Genomic DNA, 14,305 nt, shown 5'->3' on the forward strand with positions numbered 1-14,305 from the left:
TTGACTTCTACCTTAACACAGTTGTATTGCAGTAGTCTGGACAAGGCATCTGCCAAAAGGTTTTTCTCTCCTGGTAAATACTTCAAAGTGAAATTAAAATGTTGGAAGTACTGTGCCCATCGGACCTGTTTTGCAGAAATTTTCTGTGGGGTTTTGAGTGCTTCCAAGTTCTTGTGGTTGGTCCATACTTTGCTTCCTTCTAAGAAATTTCTCCAAGTTAGGAGTGCCCACCTTACTGCAATAGCCTTTTTCCCATATTGCCCATCTCTGTTCAATTTCAGTTAATTTCCTAAAGGTGTATGCACATGGTTGTAATTTGCCTATTTGATTCTCTCGGAATAAAACTGCACGGACTGCCACATCACTGGCATTGGCTGGATTAGAAATGGTTTCTCTGGGTCTGGGTGTTTTAACACAGGTTCAGCCAAAAAGAGTATTTTCAGTTTCTCAAATGCCACTTGGCAGTCCATAGTCCACTTCAGTGGTTCAGTGGTTAGCTAGATTTCGGTTTATCTACCCCCTTGGTTTTTAACAGATTTGTAATTTGAGCAAAGGCAGCGACGGGGGGTGGTGGTAAACTGCTGATAAAAGTTAGCAAACCCCAGGAAGTTCTTCAATCACTTGCAAGTGCGGGGGGTTTCTCACTCAGGAGTGTTCTGACCTTTGTGGGGTCCATTTCCACCCCCTGGTGAGAGATTCGGTACCATAGGTAATCTATTTTATCTTGGTGAAATTCACATTTGGAGAGTTTGGCAAACAACTTAGCTGCCCTTAGTTTCTTCAAGATTTTTCGCACCAATTTAATATGTTGAGTCTTAGTTTCAGTATAAATCAATATATCATCAAGATAAACAAAAACTCCCTTATACAAGTGCTCATGCAGCACCTCATTAACCAGCTGCATGAAAACAGCGGGAGCTCCTTGGAGCCCAAATGGCAAAACCTTGAACTGAAAACATCCCAACGGACAATTAAACACTGTTTTCCATTCATCCCCCTTCTGGATCCGGATCTGATAATAAGCCTCCCTTAAGTCTAGTTTGGAAAAAATTCTCCCCTTCACCAGATGGGCCAGCATGTTCTTCATTAGGGGTAGGGGATAGAGATTTTCCTTGCAAATAGCGTTTAAATTTCTATAATCCACACATATGTGAAATGAGATGTCCTTCTCCCGGAACAGGACTGCGGCAGCCACCTTAGGTCTTGCTGGTTCGATGAACCCATGCTCGAGGTTTTTGTCTATAAATTGCCACAACTCACCCAGTTCCCAGGGAATCATAGCGTAAAGCTTTGGTTTAGGTAGTTTGGCCCCAGATAAAATCTCAATTGAATAGTCTGTAGACCTGGGTGGGGGGAGTTCATCTGAGGCGGCTTCACTGAAAATATCCATCAAATCTTGGTACTCCCTAGGGATGCCCGGTAGGGGTCTATTCCCTGCAGTCGCAGCTACCTCCTCACTCTGCAATATTTCAGTCTGGTGGGGTTACTCACTCTGGATTAATTCATTATTAGGGAATTGGAGGGTCCCATCCGTCCAGTTCATCCTTGGGTTCCACTTCTTTAACCAGGTTAGTCCCAGAACTAGGGGCCAGTCCATCTCTGGTGTCACAATGAAAGCAATGGTTTTGGAGTGATTTGCCATAGTTTGAGTGGTTCAATGGCACACGTGGCCGAGGTGCCCCCCGCAATGGACCCATCAAGTTGGCAGAACAAGACTGAAGTTTTCAGTGGCCTTAGTTGAATGCCCAGTTCCCCGATCAGAATCGGGCTCATTAGGTTTCTCATGCCCCCCAAATCGAGCAATGCTTTAAGTCTCACTTTTCTCCCCGTTAATGGAATTAGCAGTTCTATAGGGGTTATTAAGAGGCTTGATAACCCCACTTACCAAAGGGTCTTCGTAGTCACTCTCTGAGTTCCTCCACGAGAGGGGTCTGAGTTCCTTGTACCATAATTAATTCTGGCGGGAACGAAACACAGCATGGGTCTTTAGGGCTGTGTCTCTGGAATGAGGTGGTGGCTTTGAGGGTTTCCCTCCGACCTGCTTTTCTCCCTTCTAGGTGGGCATCCTCATACGGCACTCGGTTACGCGGTGGCCTTCCTTCCCGCAATTGAAGCAGGCTGCTGAGCGTGTGGGACAGAGTGAGGTTTGGTTTCCTCCCTTCTCCCTTTCAGTGGGGATCTCTTCCAGGAGCTGCTTGCGCTGTACTTGTTTCGAGTTTGGTCGATTTCAGCTTCCTCAGCCAAGATACACTAGCCGTGCAGGTGGACTGGGGTTCCACGGGTTCCCATGAGTAAGGGTGACATCTTTGGTCCTGCCACCCCAGCCTTCTTTCTTCCCCACACCGATGGACCACCTTGGCTTGGCAGCGGTGCTTGAGGCATTCTCCTCGATCCAGGCATTAAGGGCCTCCTCTGCTTGAGTTTTGGGAGGGTTTCTCCCCCAGCATTCAACCTCTTCGTGGTCGCACCCTGGGCAGACATGGTGTGTAGGGTCCCCACGGTAGGGCTGTTACCTCTCTGGGTTGACTAGTTTGCAGTTCCTGCCTAATATAAGGTCTTGCCTCTCCAATCTTTCCAAGAAAGCAGGACTCTTGAAACTGAAGTTGCTCCAAAAGGAGCTTTTATTGAAGAGCTGGTGATAGCAAGAGGTCTAGGCAGGAACTAAATTTTCCCACTTAAAAAACAGCAATTTAAAGCAGTGCAAACAAAACCCCTCCCACAGTACAGCAATGCAGGAAACTGAAATTCACAGCCCAGCAATGCAGGAAACAGAAACAGAAACTTCATATAGAGATCCCTCCAATCCCCTCCCCTCCCACCAGAATGTCAGTGTCCCAATGGAAATATATGGAACCTGACACGTTCTAACCTCTCATCCAAATTATGTATGAATATGTTCAATATCAGACCTAAGAATGTGTTTTGTGTACCAGAACTAAACTACTATTTGTAGATAACCCAGTGTTGATAGAATATTTCACATTTACTATTAGTAGACAACAGAAGCTCTCTATCATTATTTTTAACAAAAGATCTATATTATCCAGGCGCATATTTTTTATATTAATTAAGTCAGGGCTAATGTTGGCATTTGAGTGGCATACCACAAGTCACATTTGATATAGATACTTTGGGAAAACAAAGAAAAGATCTGAAAAAAGTATTAATTTCAGTTTATTTTCATTTTAATATACTTATAATTAAATAGCGTATTTTTTGGAGTATAAAACACACTTCCCCACCCTAAAAGTGGGTGAAAATTTCGAGGTGTCTTATAGACTGAATATGGCCCCTTTTTTGGCCTCCTGAACCCTCAGTGTTTCACGTTTTTGCTTTCCCCGGCCCCGAGAAGCACTCTGCAGTGCTCTGCACGTCCCGTTTTTGCCAAAAATGCCCTCATTTTTTGCATTCCAAACCCTCCACGTGTTGCATTTTTGCCCTTCTGGCCCTCAGAAGCACTCTGTACTGCTCTGCATGTCCTGTTTTCGCCGTTTGGCCTCCTGAACCCTCCGCACATCCTGTTTTCACCCTCCACAGCCCCCAGAAGCACTCTGCAGGCCAAAAAGGGGTGTGTTTTTAGTGAAAATGGAACACACAGAGGGTTCGGGAGACCAAAAACAGGCCTGTTTTTGGCTTGCAAAGTGCTTCTGGGAGCCGGGGAGGGCGAAAACAGGTTGCGCAGAGGCAAAAAGCTATTTTTTTCTAGTTTCCTCCTCTAAATCTAGGTGCGTCTTATAGTCCAAAAAATACAGTATATTTCTCTTTAAATATATATTTACTATTTTTCTTTTGATTACAGGAAGGTAATAATTAGCTAAGAAACAGCTAATTGGGACTGGAAACTGTGGTTAAGCAACAAGGTCATAAATAAAAAAATGTTACTGCACAGTTTAGTAACAGCAGTTCCAGCAGTCCCACTTGCTGAGGGCTGCACAGTTCATTAAGCAAGGACCTCATGCAACTTGCAATTTCCCATTGGTCCTCCTATTGATTGTGGGAAGGTGAAAGGGAACTTTGAAAAACATGATCATGTGATGATAGCACACTGCAACATCCTATCATGAGATGGTCACCAAATGCCCAGATCACATAACCATGGGAATGTTGCAATGGCCTTAAATATAAGGACTAGTCACAATTACCACTCAATTGCCGTCATAAGTTTGAATGGTCACTGAATGAGTGGTTGCTAAAAATCACATTAAAAATCACAATTTGGTACATTAAAAATCACAATTTGGAAATGAGTTTTGATAATTCCTCAGGGTCAAATTTAAGATTTGGGAGGTCAAATGAGGACCTAGACTTGGTAAAGAAATGAAATAAAAACAATTTTAAGTATTTGGCAGGTGATTCTTATTTGGGGTCATTATTACACTCTACATTAACATGAAGCCTTTTCTGCTTCATTGATAGCATGCTGAGTGATGGAAAAAAGTGCAAAGAGCACTGATTGCATTGTACAATAGTATTTTCTAAAATGCAACCACTTTGTAATCCAAAAGACACCTAGAGAGCACCTGGAGGTCCAGTCGCTCCGAAGCTGATCGGACACTAGTTAGGACCTATTCTAGGACCTACCTAGTGGCAATGAGGGAAGCGAGGCGCTCCTACGCCTCCACCCTCATTGCATCGGCAGATAACCGCCCGGCCGCCCTGTTTCGGGTGACCCGCTCTCTCCTACATCAGGAGGTGCGGGATGACCCTTTGCAGGGACGAGCCGAGGAGTTTAGTGGTTATCTATACGATAAAATCGCTCAGCTGAGGGACGGTCTGGACCGAATGTGGGATGATCCAAGCGAGGGAGAGGAGGCACGTCTTGTTGAACACGTTTGGGATGAGTTTGACCCTGTGGCTCCCGAGGACGTGGACAGGTTGTTGGGGAGGCTTCACGGCACGACATGTTTACTGGACCCGTGCCCTTCCTGGCTGGTACTGGCCACTCAGGCGGTGACACGAGGCTGGCTCCAGAGGATTATCAACGCTTCTTTGTTGGAAGGGGTTTTCCCTGCTGCCTTGAAAGAGGCGGTGGTGAGACCCCTCCTTAAGAAGCCCTCATTGGACCCAGCTATTTTGGGTAATTATCGTCCAGTCTCCAACATTCGCTTTGTTGCGAAGGTTGTAGAGAGTGCCGTGGCGCGACAGCTGCCCCAACACCTGGATGAAGACGTCTATCTAGACCCGTTCCAGTCCGGTTTCCGACCCGGATACAGCACGGAGACAGCTTTGGTCGCATTGGTGGATGATCTCTGGAGGGCCAGGGACAGGGGATATTCCTCTGCCCTGGTCCTATTAGACCTCTCAGCGGCTTTCGATACCATCGATCATGGTATCCTGCTGCGCCGGTTGGAGGGATTGGGAGTGGGAGGCACCGTATATCGGTGGTTCTCCTCCTATCTCTCCGACCGGTCGCAGGCGGTGTTGACAGGGGGGCAGAGGTCGGCCGCGAGGGGCCTCACTTGTGGGGTCCCACAGGGGTCGATTCTCTCGCCTGCTGTCCAACATCTACATGAAGCCGTTGGGTGAGATCATCAGTGGTTTCGGGGTGAGATACCAGCAGTACGCTGACGATACTCAGCTGTACTTTTCCACCCCGGACCACCCCAATGAAGTTGTTGAAGTGCTGTCCCGGTGTTTGGAAGCTGTACGGGTCTGGATGGGGAGAAACAGGCTCAAGCTTAATCCCTCCAAGACGGAGTGGCTGTGGATGCCGGCACCCCGATTCAGTCAGCTGCAGCTGCGGCTGGCTGTTGGAGGCGAGTTACTGGCCCCAAAGGATAGGGTGCGCAACTTGGGTGTCCTCCTGGATGATCGGCTGTCGTTTGAAGACCATTTGACGGCCGTCTCCAGGAGGGCCTTCCACCAGGTTCGCCTGGTTCGGCAGTTGCGCCCCTTCCTTGATCGGGATGCCTTATGCACAGTCACTCATCGCTCGTTACCTCTCGCTTGGATTACTGTAATGCTCTCTACATGGGGCTCCCTTGAAGTGCGCCGGAGGCTTCAGTTAGTCCAGAATGCAGCTGCGCGGGTTATAGAGGAGCTACGCGTAGCTCCCATATAACACCGATCCTGCGCAGACTGCACTGGCTGCCTGTGGCCTTCGGGTGCACTTTAATGTTGGTTATGACCTTTAAAGCGCTCCATGGCTTAGGACCTGGGTACTTACGGGACCGCCTGCTGTTACCACACGCCTCCCACCGACCCGTGCGCTCCCATAGAGGGACTTCTCAGGGTGCCGTCCGCCAAACAATGTCGGCTGGCGGCCCCAGGAAGGGCCTTCTCTGTGGGGCCCCACACTCTGGAACGAAGCTTCCCCGGGTTTCGCCAAATACCTGACCTTCGGACATTTCGTCGCGAACTCAAGACTCATCTTTTTATTCGCGCGGGGCTGGCTTAAATTGGGTTTTTAAATGTTGAATTTATTAATTTTAAACGGGGTTTTTTAGTATGGTAAATTTTAATTGCTGGGCTAATTTAATAAGTTTTTTAAATCGTATTTTAAACCTGTATATTGTATTGTCGGTTTTTATTATGCCTGTACACCGCCCTGAGTCCTTCGGGAGAAGGGCGGTATAAAAATCAAATAAAATAAATAAATAAATAAATAAATAAATAAATAAATTTCAAAATAAGTGTCTAAATAAATATTCCTCCTGTATTATTTGTACTGGCATCAACACTGATATCTGCTAAGGAACGTAAAGAAGATCGAGTTATTTTTTTCTCTTTCTATAGTGGAAAAATATTGATACAGAAATTATTTTCTAAAAACAATCATAATGATTTAAAAGTATATTCCTATATAAACATAAATTTTGTATCAATTACTTTACTTATATATCTTGAATAAGAATCCTCAAAATTTTTCTTCTATCAGAAGATTAATACATTCTGCCATAAAAAAGCATCAATAAAAATATTTGAAAAAACAATGTATTTTTTCTCTTGTATTAGTTATTATCTAACGGGATTTAAATGTCATTTATATAACTTCCAAGTCAGCTATTCCTGTAGATGTGATAAGAGGTCAACCTTATATAACTATAGAACATTAACTCCCTAAGACTTCAATATCACCATTACAATAGATGATTACCAGTTGCCGGTTCATAGATCTCCTCACTGTGATCCCCATCCACAGGCTGGTGACGGGTACCTTCTCGGTAGTTGAGAGGTTGCTGCAGTTGAAATGTACCAGTAATGGTGCTCATTGCAGTAGAATGGAGTAAACGAGGAAAGCCACGGAGAAGAAACAATAAACTGGAACTAAGAAGCATCCGAGGTCTGAAGCAAAGCTGCAAAGGATGTAACATATGCATGCTCTGTGACAAGGTATCTTATGTAAAGTATTTATTTATTTTATTTATTTATTTTGTCACAACAATATATGAAAGTATCATACAGAAAGGTTATATAGTATATAAACATATATATGAGTAAATATTAGGAGGTATAAGCATATATATATATATAGGAAGAAGAAAAGAAAAACAATAGGACAGGAATGGTAGGCACGTTTGTGCACTTGTGCACGCCACTTATGGTCCTCTTAGGAATGGGGTGAGGTCAATAGTAGAAAGTTTTAGGATAAAGCTTTTAGGATTATGGGAAGAGACCACAGAGTCAGGTAAAGTATTCCAAACACTGATGATTCTGTTACAGAAGTCATATTTTCTGCAATCTAGATTAAAGCGGTTGACATTAAGTTTAAATCTATTGGTTGCTCTTGTATTATTGCAATTAAAGCTGAAGTAGTCTTTAACAGGAAGGACATTACAATAGATGATTCTATGAGTTAAACTTAGGTCTTATCGAAGGCGACGGAGTTCCAAGTTTTCTAAGCCTAGGATTTCAAGTCTAGTGGGATAAGGTATTTTGTTGTTTACAGAGGAATGGAGAATGGAGTACAGATTCTTTAGAATCAAACCCATATGAATATTAGTTTTCTTACAACAAAAGAGTTGTTTACCATTGCCTTTCAATATTGTATTAGTTTTATGTCCCATCTTTATTTTCTACAACTCAAGTTGGCATACATAATGTTCCCACCTCCTTTTCCTCACAACTGTATGAGCCAAGTTGAGCTGAGAGAGGAAGTAGCCCAAAGATATCCAGCTACATTTCATGCCTAACTTGTCAGCTCCCAGTTTCTAGTTCAGCAGCACCTTAACTAATATGCCAAACTGGCTCTCATGGATTCCCAGTGTAGCCTATAACTCTGGATTCCCTGGGGTTGTCTCTCATACAAGGATAGCTTTGCATGATTTTTTCAAGATCAGCCATTTGTGTTTTATTTAATTCAATTATTAAACAGGGCACTTGGGAATGGCCTAGATGATTTTCAAGCTCCCTTCTAATTCTATACATTGATATTATCTTTCAGAAAAGCTTCTAAAAGAGTTCATAAAACAAGGCAAAATATTTTTATTATCGAATTCAATAATTGTGGGCACTCATTTCTGTACCAGAGAAGTTGTATAAAGCAGCGGTCACCAATTGGTGGTTCGCAGACCACTGGTGGTCCACAATAAAATTTTGGTGGTCTGTGGAGAAATCTTCGTATTTTTGCCGGTGCACCCTGGTGGAGGAGCTGCTCCGGGATGACCAATGGGCCAGTCTTGTGAATGTGATTATTACAGCTCTAGAATATGGGACCAGCCGTGGTGGGGCTGGAAATCTCTGCCCTGGGGTGGCACGTGCAATATACAAAGAGAAGCACAGCCCTCCCCGTCCGGAATGAAATAATGCTGCAGTTGCTGCAGTGGGGGAGGGGCGGCGCAAGCAGGCCGAAGCAGTGGTGGCTGGAAACTGCGGAAGCAAATCACTACTTAAACTTGCGTGGCATCAGCATTCCGCCTCGGTATATTTGCCCAGCTGGTGGTGCAAAACAGCCCTTGTCTCCTGCCGCTTGGGACTCAGAGTGGTAAACAGGATCTGGTCTGGGGAGCAGCCAGATTTTGCTCTCCATCGCTGATGCCACATCAGCCTCCTGCAAGCTCTTGTCTCTCAAGGAGCGCTCGCCGAAGCGCCATGGAAACTTCGGCCAGGCTTCTTGAGAGACGAGAGCTTGCAGGGGGCCAAACTGGTGTCCGCAATGGAGAGCAAAATCTGGCTGCTCCCTAGACCAGACGCCGTTTACCGCTCCAGGTCCCAAGTGGCAGGAGACGGCTGCTTTGCGCCACCAGCTGGGAAAATATACTGAGGCGAAATGCTGATGCCACGCAAAATGAAATAGAGAAAAAGAGACAGAATGAAAGAGAATGAGAAAGAGAATGAGAGAGAAAGAAAGAAAGAGACCGAGAATCAAAGAGTGAGAGAGAGAATGAAAAAGAATCAGAATAATGAGAGAATGAAAGACAGCGAGACAGAGAATGAAAGAGAGAAAATGAGAGAGACAGAATGAAAGAGAATTAGAGACAGAGAGAGAATCAGAATGGGAGAGAGAGTGGGGGAGAGAGAGAAGGAGAATCAGAGAGAGAATCAGAGAGTGATAGATAATGAGAATCTGAATGAGAGAGAATGAGAGACAAGAATGAAAGAGAGAGAACCAGATGGAATCAGAGAGACACAGAATGAAAGAGAATCAGAGTGAGAGAGCGAGTCAGAATGAGAGAGTGGGGGAGAGAGAGAAAGAGAATCAGAGAGTGATAATGAGAATCTGAATGAGAGAGAATGAGAGACAGAGACAAAGAATGAAAGAGAATCAGATAGAATCAGAGAGACACAGAATGAAAGAATCAGAGCGAGAGAGAGAATCAGAATGAGAGAGTGGGGGAGAGAGAGAAAGAGAATCAGAGAGTGATAATGAGAATCTGAATGAGAGAGAATGAGAGACAGAGACAAAGAATGAAAGAGAGAGAATCAGATAGAATCAGAGAGACACAGAATGAAAGAGAATCAGATCAAGAGAGAATCAGAATGAGAGACAGAGTGGCAGAGCGAAAGAGAGAGAAAGAGAGAATGAGTGGGAGAGAGGGGGGAGAAAGAGAATGAGAAAGAGTGGGAGAGAGAAAGAAAGAGAGGGAGAGAGAAAGAGTGGGAGAGAGAGTGGAGAGAGAGAGAGAAAAAGAGAAAGATATGAAAGAGAATGATAGAATGAGTGGGAGAGAGGGTGGGTGAGAGAAAGAAAGAATGAGAGAGAAATAGTGGAAGAGAAAGTGGAGTGGGGGGAGAAAGAGAGAGAGAAAGAGATGAGAGAAAGAGTGGGAGAGAGAGGGGAGAGAAAGAGAGAGAAAGAGAGAGGGGGAGAGAGTGGTGGAGAGAGAGAGAAAGAAATAGAGACGAGAGAATGAGTGGGAGAGAGGAGAGAGAGAGATGAGAGAAAGAGAGAGAATGAGCGGGAGAGAAAGAGAAAGAGAGGGAGAGAGAGAGAGAGAGAAAGAGAGAGGGAGAGTGCCTGAAGAACCCCATCCCGTCACTGAGAGTCCAGACGCTTAAGCAAGCAGCGCTCTGGATTCGTATTAGTGGTCTGCGGGATTTAAAATTATGAACTTGGTGGTCCCTGAGGTCCAAAAGGTTGGGGACCCCTGGTATAAAGCATTATAGATTATATAATCCACTCTGGAGCATCATAATTACATTATTTAGTACCAACTGGTATACTTATAGCTGATTTATGCATCCAATTTACACACTCACTTGATACACAAAAATTAATTTTGTGATAGAAACACGCAATGCCTGGTGTAATAATTTCTTGAATTATTCTCAAATTACAGGTAGTCCTCGATTTATAACAGTTCATTTAGTGACCATTGAAAGTGACCATTGAAAATAAAAATAATTCAAAAAAATCAAAACAATTGGAACTTAGATAATAAGATGGAAGATATAAAGGCAAAGGTAGATAGGGCAGATGAAGAAAGAGTAATATTACAATATAGATTAATGGAATATGCTATAAGGGTGAGGGGGTTGAAACAAAATAGGAAGGAAAATTTAAAGGAGATTTTTACGCAAGCCTTTGCTCAGATAAAGGGTGTGGAGCCAGAAGATTTTGAGACTAATATTGAAAGAATTTATCGTGTTAATTCTTGGTGGGCAAGACAAAATAGAGTACCTAGGGATGTAGTTATTTATTTTACAACTAAAAAGGTTAGGTATGAAATTTTGCAAGCCTTTTATAAAAATAAATTCCAAATATTGGGACAAGATATAAAAATGATGAAGGAAATTCCTCCTAAAATGTTAAGAAATAGAAGAGAATTTGCTTTTTTGGTGGATGAGTTTAAGAAATATCAGATATATTTTAGATGGGAAGTCCCAATGGGTTTGTCAGTGAATTTTAGAGGTAGAAAGTATTTTCTTAATTCAGTTATGAAAGTGAGACATTTTTATATTAATGTTTTAAAGAGTGGGAATCCTTTAAACTGTTTCAACTCCTACCCTCAAAACGACGCTATAGAGCACTGCACACCAGAACAACTAGACACAAGAACAGTTTTTTCCCGAAGGCCATCACTCTGCTAAACAAATAATTCCCTCAACACTGTCAGACTATTTACTGAATCTGCACTACTATTAATCGTTTCATAGTTCCCATCACCAATCTCCTTCCACTTATGACTGTATGACTATAACTTGTTGCTGGCAATCCTTATGATTTATATTGATATATTGATCATCAATTGTGTTGTAAATGTTGTACCTTGATGAACGTATCTTTTCTTTTATGTACACTGAGAGCATATGCACCAAGACAAATTCCTTGTGTGTCCAATCACACTTGGCCAATAAAATTCTATTCTATTCTATTCTATTCTATTCTATTCTATTCTATTCTATTCTATTCTATTCTATTCTTTGTTGTTAGATGCTAAGTTAACTGGTTTGGAAATGATGGAAAATAGAATGGGAGAGGGGAGGAATGTTTAAGATGTGAACAGGATGATTATGGTTAATTTTTGGAATTGATTTGTTTAGGATATAAATTATAGGATTTTTGATATTTGCTATTTGTATGGTATAAATCTATGGGATGATATTACTTAATTGTGAAGGATGGAAAGTGAAATTTATGAATTTAGATAATGTGGATGTAATGATTTTAACTGTTTACTGTTATATTGTGGATGTAGTCTAAATGATTATTTGCTTGATATTTGATTGATGGAGTAGTATTGGAAGACTGAATATTAAATCTTATGACAATTGAAGAAATATATAAGTGATGAAAATTTGAATTTGAGAAGCTGGATTGTAATTTAAGAAATGGACTTATGAAATTTGAAGGAATATACAAGTGGGCGGGGAAAAAATTTGAACTTTAGAAGATGGACTAATTTTTAAAATGGACTGTAAGAAAAATGGACATTAAATATTATGGCAATTGAAGAAATATATGTGATAAAAATTTGAGTTCGAGAAGATGGACTGTAATTTGAGAAATGGACTTATGAAATTTGAAGGAATGTACAAGTGGAAAAAAAAATTGAATTTGAGAAGATGGATTAATTTTAAAAATGGACTGTAAGAAGAAGTAATATGTGAAGTTGGTATTGTTTCTTTTCTTTTTTTTATTATTCTTTCCTATCTTTTTATTTTTATTGTGAGGGGATCTATAGTTTTAAATTTTTTAAGGTGGGAGGTTATGTATATTTTATATACTTTAGCTTGTGATTGTTGGTCATAATACCCGGTATTTGCTCTGGGAAGTCTGGGGGGGGGGAAGGGGGAGGAGGGGGGGAAGGGAGGGAAAAGGAATCAACAAGTGATACATGGATTGATTATTAATGTACAGTAATTTTTGAAGATATGACTGCTCGACTGCCATTTCAGGAAGAAAAGGAGAGAGGAGTAGAAGGAGGGAAGAAAGTAGGTAGGAAAGTGTAGAGAAGGAGGAGGGGAATAAGAGGGTTAGATAGGGTGGAAGAAGGGAGGAGTGGAGAAGGAGGAGAGGAAGTAGTAAAAAAATAAAAATAAAAAATAAAAAATAAATAAATTTTGTGATAGAAACACGCAACGCCTGGTGTAATAATTTCTTGAATTATTCTCAAATTACAGGTAGCCCTCGATTTATAACAGTTCATTTAGTGACCATTGAAAGTTACAACATCATTGAAAAAAGTGACTTAGGACCGTTTTTCACACTTACAACTGTTGCAACATTCCCATGGTGACATGATCAAAATTCAGATGCTTGGCAACTGACTCATATTTATGATGGTTGCAGTGTCCCAGAGTCATGGGTTCCCCTCTTGCAACCTTCTGTCAAGCTAAATCCATGAGAAAGCCAGATTCACTGAACAACTATGTGACTAACTTAACTGCTGGAGTGATTCACTTAACAAACGTGGCAAGGAGAGTTGTAAAATGAGGCAAAACTCACTTAACATTCTCATCTAACAAAATCAATTTGGGGCTCTATTGTGGTCATAAATTGAGGGCTACCTGTATACTCTCTCCCACCCCCCTGCGTCCGCGCAGCTAATGGATCAACAATTTAAGAACCATTACATTTGTCAGTAAATTGCACATACTGCTAGGGTACAGAGGCCACAATGGTAGTGTAAGATTAATCGCGGTTCAGAAAACAGCTTCAAAAAACAGAGGGAGGAGATGAAACAGGCCCCGCCTTATAAACCTCAGGCCTAAAACCATTTTGGGGAAATGGAAATACCTCTGATAACTGGAATAAAGAGTGTTGTTTTGCACAGCACCCGCTCTGATCTACCGTCAGAAAAAAAAAAATACTCGCTCCAAAACGAAAACAAAGCGCGTCCCTTTCGTATCTACTTTTCACAGCAAAGGAGAGGTCCCCTTTTTTTCTAATCGGAGAGTAGAACCGCCTTCCTGCACGCGGAGCAGTTCAAATGGGGGGGAAAAAACATATTTGGACAGGGAAATGCTGGGTTGCTCTGTACCAGCTTATGTGCAGGTGCAATCATAATCGGTAGGAATAATCTCTTTATTGCAAAGAAACAAAAAAACAACACCCACTCCCAATTATCTCTTCACTTCGACTGGGAGATCTTCCTGTCCGCGATGAACGGGAAAGCGGTAACCTTCTGCTCAGATCTCAATGCAAACTGAGTGGAATTATTTCTGTTCACGGATCCGTAAACACCCTCGCCTCTTCAGTCATCGCTCATACTCACATTTCAGATACTGCACCTGCGCCCCGAGAATCGCTCTTCGATATGGAAGGAGCCTTCTGACTCCTTTCTACAACTCCACGCCCCGCCTCTTTTAGGAAAGCCCCTCCCTATAATGGGGCAAAAAGAACAAGGGGCGTCCGGAGTCCAGATATTGCCTCACATTTGGGATTGCACATTGAATCCGCCTCCCACGCTATTGGCTGGTTATG

General features: G+C 42.5%; 1 protein-coding gene across 6 annotated transcripts in view; it reads right to left on the reverse strand.

Moving 5' to 3' along the window:
- Window positions 1-14,255, reverse strand: part of LOC131194855 (4-trimethylaminobutyraldehyde dehydrogenase) — a 175,372-nt gene extending 161,117 nt beyond the window's left edge. For 3 of the 6 annotated variants that reach the window (XR_009154335.1, XM_058176388.1, XM_058176387.1), the window contains exons 1-2: window positions 14,097-14,254; window positions 7,097-7,295 (exon numbers count right to left, since the gene is read on the reverse strand). Coding sequence is in view for 4 of the 6 variants with exons in the window: in XM_058176388.1 (XP_058032371.1) it covers window positions 7,097-7,277 (181 nt within the window). In the remaining 2 variants the exon portion in view is untranslated. Of the gene's footprint in view, window positions 1-7,096; window positions 7,296-13,938; window positions 13,958-14,096 lie in introns of those variants that run through there. The other 3 variants (XM_058176389.1, XM_058176392.1, XM_058176390.1) reach the window with 3 other exon arrangements.
- Between the last annotated feature and the right edge of the window lie 50 nt (window positions 14,256-14,305).

The sequence above is a fragment of the Ahaetulla prasina genome, chromosome 3 (assembly GCF_028640845.1).
Source record: "Ahaetulla prasina isolate Xishuangbanna chromosome 3, ASM2864084v1, whole genome shotgun sequence".
NCBI lineage: Eukaryota > Metazoa > Chordata > Lepidosauria > Squamata > Colubridae > Ahaetulla > Ahaetulla prasina.